The 16,115-nt window shown below is 45.7% G+C and overlaps 1 protein-coding gene across 1 annotated transcript in view; it reads left to right on the top strand.

Annotated features, from left to right (window-relative positions):
- Nucleotides 1-16,115, top strand: part of GPC3 (glypican 3) — a 141,280-nt gene that overhangs the window by 68,747 nt on the left and 56,418 nt on the right. The window contains exon 4 of the mRNA XM_062006714.1: nt 14,566-14,699. Within this exon, the coding sequence (XP_061862698.1) occupies nt 14,566-14,699 (134 nt within the window). The remainder of the gene's footprint in view (nt 1-14,565; nt 14,700-16,115) is intronic.

The raw sequence follows: 16,115 nt of genomic DNA, 5'->3' as shown, positions 1-16,115 counted from the left end.
TAGCTAGCTCCATTTTTCACTTAAAGCTGGAAATACAGGCTAGGTTTTGGTTTTCAATAAGCTCAGAGCCACTCATTGCTATCCCAAGGTGTGTTTATCGTGTATTTTTGTTAACCACTTTGTGAAAGGTGGTGTAATGTGCCAGATAAGGCATGTTAAAGTGAGCATCTGTTCTTGCTGCAGGATGAAAACAAACCTGATCACCGAGGACAGGATCAGCAGTGTTCCTGTGCAAATACCTCGGGAGTATGATGATAGTTGTCCCGAGGAAGTTTTGGATATTAAAGATTTTCTGATAGTTGGAGAAGCATATGGCAAGGTGCTGAACTGGAAGGCGTTGATTTTCATCTACAAATCCCTGCATTCTTGGCAAGTTGGCTGGTGCTGAAAGAATAAGGGCAAAATTATTTATGCCTGCAGTTTTGAAGCATAATATCAACAATTTTGATCCTCTGACTTGGGCCCACTGCTGCTGGTCTTAATTCTTTGTTTTAATGTTCAAATACACAGTAGAAATTAAAGGTCTCCATCTGTTTTCAGAAGGGACTTTGGCATGGATGCTCTTAGCCATTACTTGCCTCTCTGAGGGAGTGAGGCTCAGAGGTTATTCTCAGCCTAGTGAAAGTTTTATCTCTTGTCTGACCTGGGAAGGGAGACCATTGATGTCACAGTTAATTCACTGCTAACAAAAGCTTTGTCTCTAGAGGGCATGGTTAGCATGCTTTCATGGTCTTTGCCCGTGCTATACCACAGCAGAAGAAGGGCAAGGCTGGCCTAAGTGGCACGTTGGTCTCCCCTCCTGCTTGCCCTGATGGTCAGGCCTTGGATCAGTTTGTCACCAAACTGGATGCAGATGAAGAAGGGCGAGCATGAGGCTGTGCAGAGCTGCAAGTGCAAGCAGTGGATGTGGCCAGTGATGTTCAAAGCTGCCAGCACAGAGCAGAGGGAGACGGTATTGAATGTCATCATGGGTTTTATTTAAAATAGCCTTTGATTTTGCTTCTGTTTGTAAACTTTTCTTTTTGCTCTCTATGTCCCTTTAACTGAGCATGTTCCAGCCTCTGGCACGTTGTTCCATTTCAATGAAATTTGCAGTGATGCTTTTGTTTGAAAGATTACAAGTAGAAGGTAGGTGCTAAGGGTGCTCCCTCCTCCCCTCACACACACATGGCAGCACGGGAAGCTTCTTTTGACAGCACTTTTGATGCCCAACTCAACTTTGCACTGAAGCTCACACAAGTCTTTTCATTGACTTCAGTCAGAGGCAAATCTCTCAGCTGGTGGCAGCTTCATCCCCACCACTCTGTAGCTTAAAAAGAGCTTTTTAAGGCTGCTGCATTTTTTGGGTGGGAATATTGCCCACTGAGCCTGGCTTGATCTTACTTCAAATCATGTGTTAGCTACAGTGTGAGTGAGGCACATGCAGGTTGCACGTGGTGGGATGTCTTGCATCTTTTCCGAGCTGAAGTCAGAAACAAACCTAAAGATCTTGTGCAGACTAATTACTGATTCTGTGTACCTGTTTGCACTTGGCCTGTTCCTTGTTTTAGTGGAGGCACTGATTTGTTGTTGTGCAACTGGCTCCCCAGTGTTCAAAAAGATTCTGGGTTCTGAGATGCTCTGACATTAGTACAAAGAGCTATCAGAGGCAGGGGTGCAGGATATGTTCTTAACAGTTGGAAATGAAGGTACACAGCTTTGCAATATTATGCAGCTTTCTTCACTGCATAGAGCATCTTTTTTTCCTTCATCTCTCCTTTTTCCTGGCTCCCACCACAGCTGTATTTGGCAGCTGGGCATGGGATGCTTTGGGATGGAAATGAGAAGAAAGCTGGTGATCATGTAATCCAAAGCAGCCTGTGTGTATTGCAGAAAGGGATGTTCAGGGGTTATCTGTTTCCTGGGCACTGGGCTTTAGGCTTTGATACTTCAAACCGTTTAATTTTGTAATAAATTGGAGTGGTCAAGGACATAATGTGAGGTCTTGAAGTAGATTGGATTTAAGTGGAAAAAAATTGAGTTTCAAGCTGAACCAAAGATCACAGTGTCAGAAAGTTCACTCTGGCTGTCTTGGGACTTCTGCTGCGTCGGGTGCTGTGAGAGAGGTGTTGATTCAGGAGGAGCTGCCCCTCTGAATGGGAAGGGCTGGGGCACAGCCCGTTCACTGGGACTGTTATTTGCAGATGAGCTGTACAGCTGAACCTCCTTCAGAATGAAACCAGCCCGATGCTCAGGGTCCATACTGAGACCCAGATTTAGTCGACCTGAAGGTACATGGCAGAAACCAGGAGGCATTTAGGTCTGAGCTGACTCAAGGGTAGGTTGGATGGGACTTTGAGCAGCCTATTCTAGTGGAAGGTGCTCATGACAGGTGAGTTGAAACTAGATGATTTTTAAGATCCCTTCCAACTCAAACCATTCTGTGATTCTGTGACCTGCCTGGCTTCTGAGGAGCCTGCAGAGAACAGCTACCTTCCTTCTTATTTAGTTCAGTCCACGCTGTCTCTCCTGACAAGCTGTTGTTCTCTACACTTTCTGGGAAATTGAAGAGCTGCCTCTGGGATTCTCTTTCAAAACTGGCTGCTCGTTTTTGTTGTATGAGATAAAAACTCCAAGTATCAGCCCCTCGGACGTGTCTCCGCTTGCTGTCCAGATTACTGCAGCCTCCTGCAACCTCTATTAACATAGATGCCTTATTAGCAAAATATATTCTGGCCCATTTCCTTTCATGAAGATTTTTATCATTGCTAAGACTCACGGCTTTGCAACACTGGACTCGTACTCACCAATATCCGTCTCTTTATGCTCATTACACTAAACCCTCTTTTGGCCTCATTATCCATGACTGCAGTTTCCACTAAGACCTCTGTCTGGGGTCATTTGCCGGGCATCCTTCATCTTAACCGTGCTGAGTTTACTTCCAGTGACAGTAACCCCCATGAGTGTTGCTGCCTTAAAACTAGAACTAACTGTCCCATTAGCAATGCTGATGAATGAGCCAAGAACAAACCAGAAACTTAAAAGCAACCCTCTGCAAAGCAGAAATAGTGCCCAGAGCCGCCCAGGTGAAGCAGCAGCATTTTGTTTTGCGCTGGAGAGGGTGAGGGGCTGGGTTGCAATGAGTATTTTGCTTCATTTTGAATTCTCTGCCTGTGGTGGTGTTGTGAATTATATCATTTTTACATCTTATTGTAAAGTGGCTTTGAGGTACCAGGCATGAAAGATGCCATCTACAAATACATTTAGCTGGGGAAAAAAAAAATTACAACAAACAATTGAGTCAGATTTTTCATCTGTCTGACAGAGAAATACAGCTCTCATAGCCAGCAGAGCTCTCGAGCAGTTCTCTCAGCCTCTTCAGGTTACTGCAAAATGAACTAGTGGACTTTTGCATCCCTACCTGTTTTGTTCCCCCACTGATAAACCCCTGAGGGCACAGAGCCTGCTCTTGGAGGGTGAAGTTTGCTGCTAACTGCATTATTCTTCCAAAGACTCATTTGAGGGAGAGCAGGCTGGCTGCAGAAAGCTGTGCTGATAGCCTACAGCTACTCTGGCAAAATTATTTCTGTTGAAAAAGAAAAAAGACAAAAAAGGAGACAAAAAATTAAGCCAGCAGTTGGGAATTTAGCAATTCTTTGTGCAGGTGGGTCTTTCTGACCTAATAAATTTTCATAGCTAATTCCCTTCTGCACTGTCAGTGATGGTAAAGATGATGCTCTTAGCCACTGACCTGGAGAGGGTAAGTGAGCATGGTGGTTAGTGAGGATAATCTGGAGGTGACTGATGTGCTCTGAGTTATGTCTTTCTAAACCTTGTTAACTCTTGGGTTGCATGTATTGATCTGTATCACTGTACAAATAAACTTCATGCTGCCACTCTCCAGAGCACCGGAGAGCAGATATTTCTGTGGATACATCAGCTGCCTGTGCTGGTATGTAAGTCATCTGTCCTTGGTCTCCTCCTTGAGCACAGCCCAAAAAACAGGGAGCAGAGAGCGCTTGAGGACAGTGGGAACCATGTGAGGTGATGCTGAGATGGCTCTGAGCAGCAAAATGGCACCAACAGCTCACAGCAGATGAGCCCAAAAGGGTTTGTCCAACCAAAGTGAAGAATGTCCAGGATGTCTCTGAGACTTGCTTCATGCAATTCCCATTGCTGGTTAGGAGCCAGAAAGCAATTCAGCAGCACTGAAGATGCTGGTGCAAGATTTTTATCTTCTCAGCAAGTTGTGGACATGTCCATCATACAAATCACAAGGTGAGTGGAAAGCAAAGAAGGTGCCCAAAAATGCCTTAAAAGTATTTAGTCTTTTCTTTTTCCTCCCAGCCTAATACTCCCCTCCTCATTTTGAAATTGTTGCATATGAATTTATTGGACTCAGCCTCTCATAATCAAATCCTAGTCCTCAGTTTGACGACGTTAATAAAGGTGTTGCGATAAAGTCGAATTAATTTCATTTCTGCCTGCAAACAGCCTATTGTTGAATGAGTCACTTTAATATATTAATCAGACATGTATAGCATTGTAACGAGGTTAAAAGTGCACACCGATTTCCATTATAAAGATATTCTCAATCAAGCAGAAGCTAATCTAATGCTGCAAGTCATTCTGTAATTCAATTGTATTAACCGCAGTACATGTTAAAACAAGATGTGTTACAACAAAGCCTCAAAAAAGCCCTGTAGATATTTATATCTTTACAGAGAAGAATGATTTACATTTTCAATAAGCCTGATTTGTCTTTTGGAAAAATGTAATTCCTTTATCATGAGCAAAAATCTTAACTGGAGCCCTCTCTACCTTGTCTGCTGTGTTTTGGGTATGTTATCTTGGTGCTGACCTTTAATTGGATTAGGCTAGGACTGGCTGTCAGGGAAAAAAATGCTATGGAACTATAGCTTCAAAACTAAAAAGAATCAACAGATGAAGGAAAAAACCCCAAACAATGAGAAAAGAGTACAGGGCCTTCCCAAGCCTGATTAATTAATCTGCTGTGTGGAGAGATTTTTACCACGTCCTGTTAATAACATTATGCTTGTATTTGAGGCTTTGCCTGGGGAAGTGCACAGCATTGCCATGGGGAGAGCCTCATGCACCCCTTGCTAGAGGCTGGGTAACATGCTGTGGGGTTGCTCAGGGCTTGGCTGGAAAACAAATGGTTGTAATTATCCTGCTGAAGATAGTCAGCAGCTTTAAAAGCCTTCGAATTATTTGGTGAGCTTTGGTGCCTCCAGACTTGTTGTTTTAGCAGAAACTGTTCTTTGGAAAGAGAAAAGTGGATGGAGGGAGCAAAAGGTGGCTGCTGGGGGAATTATTCCTAAGGGGAAGTTAAAATAAGTGGGGTTATGGTCCTTTGTAAGAGGTGGAAAGGACCCTTTGGGGTTGAAAGGGTTTTCCATTCAGCACAGGAGGGAGGAAGGCATTTTATGGCGAAAAATGCTATTAGTGGCATAAAACCTTTGGGATAGTTTCAGTACAAGTATTTATTGAAATATAAATCTGAAAAGCTGCATATACTTGTGAGCACAGTCTATGCAGGTAGCAAAACAGGCATTGCTTCTTACCTGTTTATTTTGATACCACCAGTTAAAGCAGAGTTAGAGGTAAGCCTTATGTGCTCTATTTTATATAAATATTACACTTGCTATTGGACTGCTGATAGAGAGAGAGAACTAATTAAGGAGATGGGGTATCATCAGTAATTTTTCTTCCCTGAGGTTTTATGAGCAGTAATTTGAAAAGAGCCATATTAAAGTCATTGAGGAACAAGTTAATGCTGCGTTTCTAAGAATATTGCCCTTCTACTCAAAGATTATATTCAAGAATAAACAGTGTACAGTAGCTAATTACTCGCTGACACATTATAATGGCTTCATACTTCCAAAATTGAATCGGTCTGGCTTTAAAAAAAAAGGAAAAGGAGAAAAGGAAAAAAGGAAAAAAGTCATGCAGTAACTTTTTAATTATTTAACGATGTATTTCTCAAAGAATAATTGAATCTCTGCTCATGGCTGCAGGGGGGAAGCCGGGCCGGTAGGTATTGACCACATTTGCAACCCAGCTGACACAGTTGCTGTTAAATAACTTATTATAGGCCCTGTCTGAGGCTTGCTGGCTTATGTTCCAGACTGATGGCAGGTATCTGTTTTTTCTCTCTAAATTAAGCTGCTAGAAATTTATTTCTCTTGGATTGTTCCTTTCTGTAGTGCCGTAGGCACAAACACGGTGTGATATGAAACCCCACAGAAATCTGCGAAGGAAACCAATTAACCCAGGGAAAGAAAAGAACAAGCACATGTTGCTGGCCTGGGGCCATGGCACTGCCTAGCTTTGCCACGTGCCGTTTCCCATCGCCCCAACCTTGGTGGAGTGGCATCTCTGAGGGCCACAAGGCTACCATGGGCTTCCCTCTCCCCAGACTGCTGGCAAGATAAGGACAGTGCCAGCCTTCTCCAGCTCCTCCAAGACAGCCAGAGCTTGCATCTTGCGCCCAATCTGGTGCTCTCAAAGGGGTTGTCATTCAGTTACTGGTGCTCTCAAAGGGATTGTCAACTGCTGGTGCTCTCAAAGGGGTTGTCATTCAGTTACTGGTGCTCTCAAAGGGGTTGTCATTCAGTTACTGGTGCTCTGCAACAGGTAGAGGTGCAGAAAGTTGTTTGGTTTTTTCTTTTAAAGTTCTGAGTAGACACTGGTAATCTCTCAAGCTAATACCTTGCTTTGCTTCTCAGTCTGTTGGGATGGAGTAGGTTTAATTGCCTGCAACAGTAGGGTCTTCTAGGAACTTGCAGTAGCAATTGTGCAAGTGTTATAGTATGCACAAAGCACAGCTGTATAATTGCAATGTACTTATCCTTAGCAGAAATGGGCTTCACTACCTTAAGTACAAATCTTCTGGCAAGTTAGATGATTCAGTGCTAATGTTGAAGTCAGATGATTGAGTTTGGAGCATCTCCAGCCTCCTCAGGGAAACAAAGTCTCAAAGGCACAGTGGCAGCCTGGGATCTGGAGCAGCCATGGCCCCACATTAGCCACACAACTAATGGTGGAGCCCCAGGAACTTTGGTCAGTCTAGCACATGCTTCTCCTTTTCTCTGGATTTTGCTCCCACATCTTCTCTTTTGCTCTGTTGTCTCTGTCTCATACCTTTCAGGCAAAGCTGACTTCTCTCTCCAAGAATAAAGCCTTAGTTTGATTGTCTAAGGAACATCATTTTGCATAGATCTAACTTTAAAGCATAATGGATGCATTAGTGTGCTATGGGGCCCTGTTCCAGGAAATGTCTCAATTTGTGAAAACTGGATAAGTATGTGCTGAAAATTAAGCAAATGCTTTTTCCTTGACTGTCCCAGTCAGTTGGCTGGGTTGGGTCTGAGCTCTGTCTGGGGCACCAACTACCTGCCCTGTTGTTTGCTGCTGAGATACCATCACCAGAACTGAAATGCCCAATCTTGTGTTAAATATGGAATTAACAAAACACTGGAGGGAAACGCTGACTTTGAAAAGTGGTTCTTTAATTATGTGTCACGGGTTATAAAGGCAGAAGGAACAACTGTGATCATTTAGTCCAACTTCCTCTCTACCTATAAATAACAATAAACAGCCTTTTGCTTAAACACAAAGCAGCTTTCTTCAGTGGATGAAGGAATACTGGGGATGCCAGAAAGAAGAAACATCTTGTTTGCATTATTTTATGTAGGTTTGAAAGGGCTCAACTCAAGCTGAGGTCACAGTTCCTTTGAGGGAAAGGGCATCCTGCTCTGAGAGAAGCTGGGTCAGTGCAGGGGTCGGGATGTGGCGGGACACAGTGTGGAGGTGCTTTGGATACTGCAGCACGTGTACAGGGGAACCAGGCATCAAGTCCTCCTGGGGACAGAGTAACAAGCTCTTTGAACCCTGAGGTGGCAGGGGGATGTGCAGACAGCTATCATCCAGCTTCAGCAATTAGCACCAAGGGTTGAAACCCTTAAGAAGCCCCTGATGCTCCTCACGACTCTCATGAGCTGCTGCACCTATGGCCTTATGCAGGCTCTGGGGTACAGCAACTGCATAACCGTGTGATCCATCAGACCTGCCACCTCTCACATCACCTCTGTCACATCAATACACGTGTATATGTGGGGAAAACATGCTGCTCCCTGCCCTGAGGAACCAGCATCAGTTAGCCCTTGGTGGCACTGGGGCATGGCAAGTGCCTTGGGCAGCAGCTGGGGTCTGCAAGGACAGTTGTGCTGTTACCTCCTCTTCCATCAAGTCTTGAGCCTTTTCTTGTTTTTCTCTTGGTCAGTGCTCAGAGCTGTCTTTGCAGAAAAGAAATGAGGCCAGGGACAGGGCACCCACTGGTCCTCGCTGGGCCACGTGTTCCTGCTGTGATGGAGGATCTTTACAAAGTGTCGTGTTATGCTCTACGTGAAGGATGGGATATAAAAGTGAAATTAGATTTCTTTCTAAAAATGCTTCATTAATGCCTCTGTGGCCTGCAGGAGTTTGAAGACTTGTTCTTTAAACCAAGTGATGATGGCCTTCAGCATAAGCTGGTCTGGGGGCTGCAGGGGTCCCTGAGCATTTGTAGCGTGTGCTTGCAGCATGTGTTGGGTGTCACCACAGGGGCTGATGTGACAGGCGCTCTGTTATTTTAAGCATTAGTGTTTGTGTGCATTTTACACATTATAGTGTTGCATTATTGAAAGGGAATGCATTATTGAATGCTCTTCTCCTCAGGATGGAGAGTAGGTCACTTCCCACGATTCCTGCTGCTATGCACGGGTGAGTTGGGATGTTGCCTCTTATGTAATCCTTGCAAGGTGATGTCTGAGGGATGGAAATTGTAATACTACAGGGCTGATTAATAGCACTTAGTGCTCCATTAATGAGGAATTTTGGTGAAATGTGTGTGGAAGACATCTGTGTTGTCATACTCAGTTCGTTCCTTTTGCTTGAATGCCTGGAACCAGAAGAACAATCATTACTTAGTTAATAATGATGTGCTTCCTAAAATAAAGGCTTGTAAATTCATTTTCATGCCCATAATCATATTTTCTGCTGTGAGAAGGGTGAGGGAGCTGGGAATTGTCTCTTTCCCATCTTCCTGACACAACGTGTATAATTATTACAGGCACATAACAAGAGTGTTTGTCCCAGCTAAATGTTTCCTCGCTTCTGTTAATCAGCGTTGCTTGGAGAGTGTGGGTGCAGTCGGTGGCAGGCGATGCAATCAGTGGGGTAGTGTGGCAGATTTAAATCAGTAATAAAAGCCCTGGGGAAATTAACAAGAGAAAACATTAACCACAGACTAAACATTAACATATATTAGCATTTTTATTACACCTGTAGAAATAGTAAATGTGTTTGGTTACTACTATTAAAAAGTTTATGTTCTATCCCACATCATCCCAATGTATATTTTTGGTTTAAGCCCTTTAGAATTTAATTAAGCGGATTTCTATAGCAGCACTTGAGTAATAGACTTTGGGTTCACTTTTATGGTGACTTGGAAGATAAACGGGGCACAAATGTGTTCTTTATAATGCTAATAATACATATGATGTGTAGCAGAGTGCGTTGTTGAAAAGGATTGGAGAAGAAACACCAATGCAGGCAGCTGAGTTACAGAGGCTTTCAGCCTTATTGGTCAAACTGAGTTCCAGTGCTGAACAACACTCAGGGTTTAGTGGGCACCTAGTTGGTTCCTCTGAAGACAGCACGTTTTCTTGAGATCTGCAGCTGTCTCTTCTGTGCACACGGTAGCAAGTCACCCTTTCAGAGGCTGTGTTTGAATCAATTATAATAGTTAATCGCTTTTCAGTTTAATGTGCAGCTTCTCCCAAAGGAAACTGGAGAATGGGTATAAAATGACGTACATGAACTCCAGAGAGCAGAGATGATTGCAGGAGGAAATCTTCAAAAATGAGGCCATCCCCTTGGGTGGAAAAAAAGAATTACCGTGTCTTCCTGGAGAATGAATCTGTAAGCAGAAGAGTTCACAGAGAAGACAAATGGAAACTCCATGTAAAGTTTAAGCAAAGGTCAAATATAGCAAGGTCTCCTTTAGAGCAGAATGGAGCTCACGGGCTGAATAAGAAGCGGCAGCAGCAGGTATTCAGTAGCATCTAATGCACTCTCTTCTCCTCCAAGGGGAAGCTGATTAGCTTTTTAAAAAATCTAGAAAATTACCCTTAAAACACTCTTCCTGTTAAAAGCGATGCTCAGGTTGGCACTGAGGATCACACATGTGCTACTCTCCAGTCTTTCCCCCTGCTCTCTGGATTTGCTTGCTGATGCGCAGGGCTTTGCCCTGGGTGGCTGCCCTGCCTGCTGCCTGGGTTCCACCAGCAGCCCCAGTGCTGCTAGTGATGCCATCCTCCGGTGCTTGGGCTGGGGGTGCTTGTGTGAGTTTTGCCCTCCACCAGCTGCACTAAGGGTGTGATGTGATGTGTTGCACAGAGCCTGGTACCGTGCTCACTACTTTGTTGGAGTTTTTTTATAATGTAATTCAACCCTAGCTCAGTGGTCCCAATTTCTCTTGGCTTGTGGGCACCCACATGGGCCAGTGTTGTTCTTTATACCCTTGCAGTTGCCCCAGCTCGATGCTGCTGTGGCAGCAGGTCTGGTCCCTGGCTGCTCACAGTGCATGCCACGCAGCCACACACAGATTCCCTGCATTCTCTGGCACCTAATACATTACATGAATGTGGAAGCATTAAAGCAGGCTGATAGTGCTGCTCTGTTAGCTTTGCCCCTGTGCTTCTCTCAAATCAGTGTTTCCTCTGAAGTGAAGCCATTAGGTAGTGTTCAGCTCCTGGGTGTTGGGAGCCAGCTGCTTCCCCTTGGGCAGGGGCTGTCAGCATCTGGCTGGGCCCCGGGAGGTCTCAAGGAGCTCTGCCTGACCCATGGGTACAGTCTCTGCCTGTGACTGGAATGAAGAAATGGAGTGGTGGGTAGCAGTCACAGCAGGCAGGTTGTTCCCCTTGTAGCCTCACATGCATGGAGAAGTCTAATGAAATTGGGTACTTAGTGAGTTTGTTACTGAGCTGGGGCAGGGAAATTTTTTTGGCTGTTACACCATCAGTGGCTTTAGTGGCTTGTGGAAATTCAGGACTTTGGGAGGGTTTTGCTTGCTTTGGGTCCTCTCACGGCAGTTTTTTGGTAAACTGGTAGATTCTCTTAAAAACAAACAAGACTTCCTCCTGTTGCCTAAAATCCACACTACCATTTGATTTACTCATTTTTTTTTTGTGGCCTGATGTTTCAAACTTCAGCCTGTTCTGGGACTCTGTGTGTGACATGAAATAAGAGACTGCACAGCTCTTGCACTGAATATACTTTAGATGAGGACTGATGTGTATTTACAGCCCTGCTGATAGCGTGCAGAGCCCAGGGAGAAAACCCAGTGGTTCCATTCTGTAGGTTTGCTTTGAATTTCACATCCATATTTGTGTGGTGGAAGACAACCACCTGTTACCTTTGTTTAGCAGTTTAGCAGTACCAGTTTAGCACATGTGATTAGATGTGCCGCCTTCCTCTCACTCTCACAGATGAGCCACCTTGCTGGGCATCTGGCTGTCCTTCCTCCACTGCTCCTGCCAAAGCAAACGATGCTTGGAGAGCTGAAGCACCACACTTTCTTCCACCCAAGGTCTGAGATTTGAGTTGTGTCTTCTCTGACTGCCCTACAGTAGCATTTTTTTCTGGACTTGTTAAAATTTGGAGCTTGCTTTAAAATAGTTGTGACTGGGAAGCTGGGCTCACATGTTCCTGAGCTTGCAGTGGGAACTTGTAGAGGGAGAAAGCTTGAACGAAGATTTCTTGAGCTGTTGTCCTAGGACCACTTGTGGCCCAGAAGATTTTGGCAGATGGTTTGTGAAATGCACACAATGCCACCCCTGCAAATGAGCAGGCAATCTGTTACTTCTATATTCTCCCACTTTATTTAAAGTTCAAATTTCTTTATTTGACTAAAATGTGGCTATCATTTTACTCTGACTTCACAAGATGGGAGGCAGGGTTTGTATTTTTTTTGTTCCTGAAGAGGTTAATTGGTCTTTGAATAAATCAGTAAGTAAAAACTTGGATACACTCTGCAAAGTTTCCACCTTCTGTCCATGAAGACTTCATCTGCTCTCCCACGTCAGGACTGACGCCATCCTGTTTGTGATGCTCCTTGCACCAGATGCTGTGTGGGGCTGTGAGGATGTGGCTGGGCCTCTGCTCCAGTGCAGAAGCTGAGAGCAGAGGGGCTATGATGCCTTTGGTGGTGGGTGGGGGATGAGGCAACCCCTCTGCCCACTCTTCCCTTTGAAGCATGCTCTGGGGTGGTGCCATTGTTCGTGCCGCTGCTCCGGCCCTCCCCTCCCATTCAGTGTGTCTCAGCATCCTTGGGAAAAAAGCCTTGATCCTGGACTTGCTCTTCTCTCAGACTTCAATAGGCTTTGCCAGCTGAAAGGCAGGCTTTGGAAAGTGAAGGGGGTGTTTTTTCACTGAGCTGGAGAGAATCAAAGGGAGTCATCACAAATGTCAGCTTAAAATATCCGACCTTTTCCCACTTTTCCTCCGCTTTATGTGCCCGTGCGGAGTGTGGGTGCAGCGATGCTACTTCTGTGGCGTCACTTGTTCTGTGCCTGCTGTCCTGTAGCTTTTGCGTACCTTGTGCTTCTCTGGAGTGGTTTCATGGTCTCATCTCTGAGCTCTCCATGGGCTTGGAGAGCAATTTTGTAAGGGGAGGTCCACAGACCTCCATAGATTGTCATGCTCTCCTGCTGATCTGCCCACAGCAGAGATGGTGGCACCAGACAGCATGGAGATCATGGGATGTGCAGACCCATTCTGCAGTGGTGAGGTCTCAGGTGTCTCAAATGCCCTTGTCCAGGTCTCCTTCTGCCCCATGATTTCCTCCTAGTCCTGGCTGCCTTCACCTCTGAATCTTATGAGAGAAGGATGACTCCTATAGGAAAATGCAAAAGGCAAAGCAAACAGCTCAAAATGTGATGTTTGTTTTTCTTACTCTCTTCCCCCTTCTGTTTTTTTAAGCCTGATGCATGATTTAGGGAGGATAATATAGCTGATATGTTCTTCTGCAAAACTTAGGTTTGTCAAGGTGTAGAGGAAATGCAGCCAAGGGAGGGCAGTGGGGAAAAACAGGTAAGATGCTGCAGAAACTGCTCCAGCGGGAGCTGCAAGAGAAGCTGCTTTGGCAGAGGGAACCACAGATGTAAAGGGACCGGTGGCTGCATCTCTTTCCACCACACTGAACTAAAAACAGTGCCCAGCTCATGGGAGGTTTCTCTTTCACTGCTATATGGCAGCCTGAGCAAACAAACTGTGCTGCTCTTGATAATGAAAGAGGTGACATTACTAATTGATTTGCCCACCCAAATGCAGGATGTAATAGAATAGAATTAATCTCTTGTCTTTACACATCCGATGCTTATAGCTTTGGGTGATGGATGTGCTTTCAGCCTCTGGTGTGTGGCTAACTGGGAGTTTAGCTGGCTGTCTTGGTTCAGTGTGGTGTGAAGATCAATAAGGTACTGCAAAGAGCGGGCATTTTATGGGTATATGGCTGGTCCTAAGCCTGGATGTGAGCAGTGGGATGAGGCTCAAGGAAAGAGAAGTTGATGTTAGCTGCGGTGCCTTTGTGCTCCTGGTAGTCAACTAAGCCCCAGTCACAACCCAGCATGGATGAGTCCTGCAGAACAGTACAGAGTGGTTCAAAAAGTGGATTTCCCGGTTATGGTGGTGCCTTGGGGGATCAGTTGTTCCTCAGTGGTCTCCCAGAGAAGGAAATGGCTTCAAATCCATCTGCAGGAGGGAGGGCAGTGGCAGCCATGTGCTGCTGGCTGAGGCTTGGGACAGTGGCCGCATGGGAGAGCTTTAACAAGGCTTTTTGGATTCCTTCCCTTGCTGCTGCAGCTGGTTACCGAATCGTCTGTATGCTAATGAGCTAATTTGTGTCATTAACAGAGCCCTGTTAATCAAGACCTCCCATGGAATGACTGGCCTATAGCCACAATGCTTGCTGTATTTTAGACCCTGAGTTTTTTAATTAGTGATGTGTATGATGCTTCTCTTGGGCACCAAGTAGTGTAGCCCATGTGGATGCTGAGCCTGCCTCAGGATGCAGAACCAGGGTCTTAGGATTTACCTGCAGAGGGGAGGGATTTCCCAGAAGTCTGGCTAGAGGGATGGAGTGCAGAGTCATGAGCTGCCATGGCTTTGAGCAAGGAGGGAGCAGGGACGTCTCAAGCCCTGTCCTGCCAGCATGAGTTTAACCTGGCACAGGGAGATTTGCTGATCACACATGTAGCTCAGGGGTTTTGATAGCCACAGGGACACTTTCATGCCCAGAAATCTTGCTTGAAGTTTCCTGCCATCCCTCCCACAGGACAGATATTTGTACAGGAGTAAAGCTGCATCCTTAGGGGACCAGTTTGCCTTCAGGTGCTTGTGTGAGAGAGGGGGGTGACAGGACAACAGAGCAGCTCAGGTGCAGGTGCCAGGGGGCATCCTAGTTATTTACCTGCAGCGTTTCTTGTCTCAGCACTCGCTCATGCTGCTGTTTGTGTTTTCCAGATCAGCCGGTTGTGTGGCCATGCTCAGCAGAGGCAGTATCGATCAGCTAATTACCCCGAAGACCTTTTCATTGACAAGAAAGCCCTGAAGGTGACTCCCATCGAGCAAGAAGAAACTTTGTCAAGCAGGAGGAGGTGAGAATGCTTGGGCTGAGTGAAGTGCTGGTAGGATGGACTGCAGGAGTTTGGGATGGCCCCATGGAAGTGGACAGAAGAGCTCCTCATTTCCCTTACACACAGGGTAAACCTTTGTCTGGGTTTGACTCTGAACAGCAGAACTGCTCTGTAGCTGTCTGTGAAGCCTCGTGAGATGTCTACATGTGTTTTCTCACCTAGTGCATATTTTATTTGTTTTTATCCTGTAAAACTACCTCCTGCTTTTCATCTTTGTTTTGTTTTTTTGCAATACCCCAGGCATAGGTTCCTGCACTGAATGCCTTCTCTGAGTTTCATGAGCACTGCTGTAGCGCCAGAGGTACCCACAGGTGTAGTTTTAGGTGGAAAGGGTCATTCTAGCCAGAAACGTTGCACATAACCCCATGGGTGTGTAGGTAAGGGGAACTTGTTTCACTTTTTTGATGCAGTCTTTTACAGTACTTCAGGAATGTTAACAGCTTTTTATTGAGTATTTTCAAAGTGAAGCAGGTGCTTACACTGCTGGCATTGCACCCCGTGCTTCTTTCTCTCTGCAAATAGAAGATGTAATTCAGTGGGCTTGGGCTGGTGTTTCAGGGAGAAGTATCTCCCCTCTGCATCTGAAAGCACAGCCAGGGATGTGCACTGCCTTTGCTGCTGTCTTGAATGCAAGAAAGATTCCTGTGGAAGTGAAACAGGCAAGCTTGGCAATTTTTGGAACTGAGGATAGACTAAGTTGGATGGATTTCTCTTTGAAGAGTAATAGGGCCACATTCTTGATACAGTTCCCACGAGATACAGCACCAGGGCTTGCATTCCTGCGTTGTCTCAGCACGTCGGAGGGTTACATAGCCCAGGCTCTGCTGGAGATGTCCTTTGAGGACTGTGAAGTCTAATGAAATGTGCTATGATGAATTGTGTGAGCCCATACCTGCAGATATGGAGGACTTTCTCCCCTCTCTTCTGTGTCTGTCAGGGAGCTCTTTTCCTCAGGAAAGTGTTCTTCCACCCATTCTCGCCAGCGTTGCCAGGGTCTGAGGGCCAGGAAGGCAGTGCCTAGGATGTAAGGAGCTGGGTGCAATGGGCAGCGTAAGGCTTGTCCTGCTCAGGGTTTGGTGTAATTGAAGACCCAGGACTTGCCTCATTTTGGCTTTCGGTGTTGGTTGGAGCTTCCTGCCCCACTGTAAGCCCAGTGCAGGAGATGACCTTAGGAGGTCGTCCATGCAGGAGGTGAATGTCTGAAGCAATTTGTGTGGAAGAGTTGTGGCCTGAACTCCCACGCTTTGGAGAGGGGCTTTGAGTCCTCAGGCAAACCCTTGTTTATTGTCAGGGACAGTGATGGATGGGTTGGTGCTTTCGATACCCTCTCAGGCTGTGTAGTGGGGACACGAGGGAGGGCTTGGATGGCCCTCTGCC

Source organism: Colius striatus, chromosome 13, assembly GCF_028858725.1.
Source record: "Colius striatus isolate bColStr4 chromosome 13, bColStr4.1.hap1, whole genome shotgun sequence".
Classification (NCBI taxonomy): Eukaryota; Metazoa; Chordata; class Aves; order Coliiformes; family Coliidae; genus Colius; species Colius striatus.
This window is presented reverse-complemented; position numbering and strand designations above follow the sequence as displayed.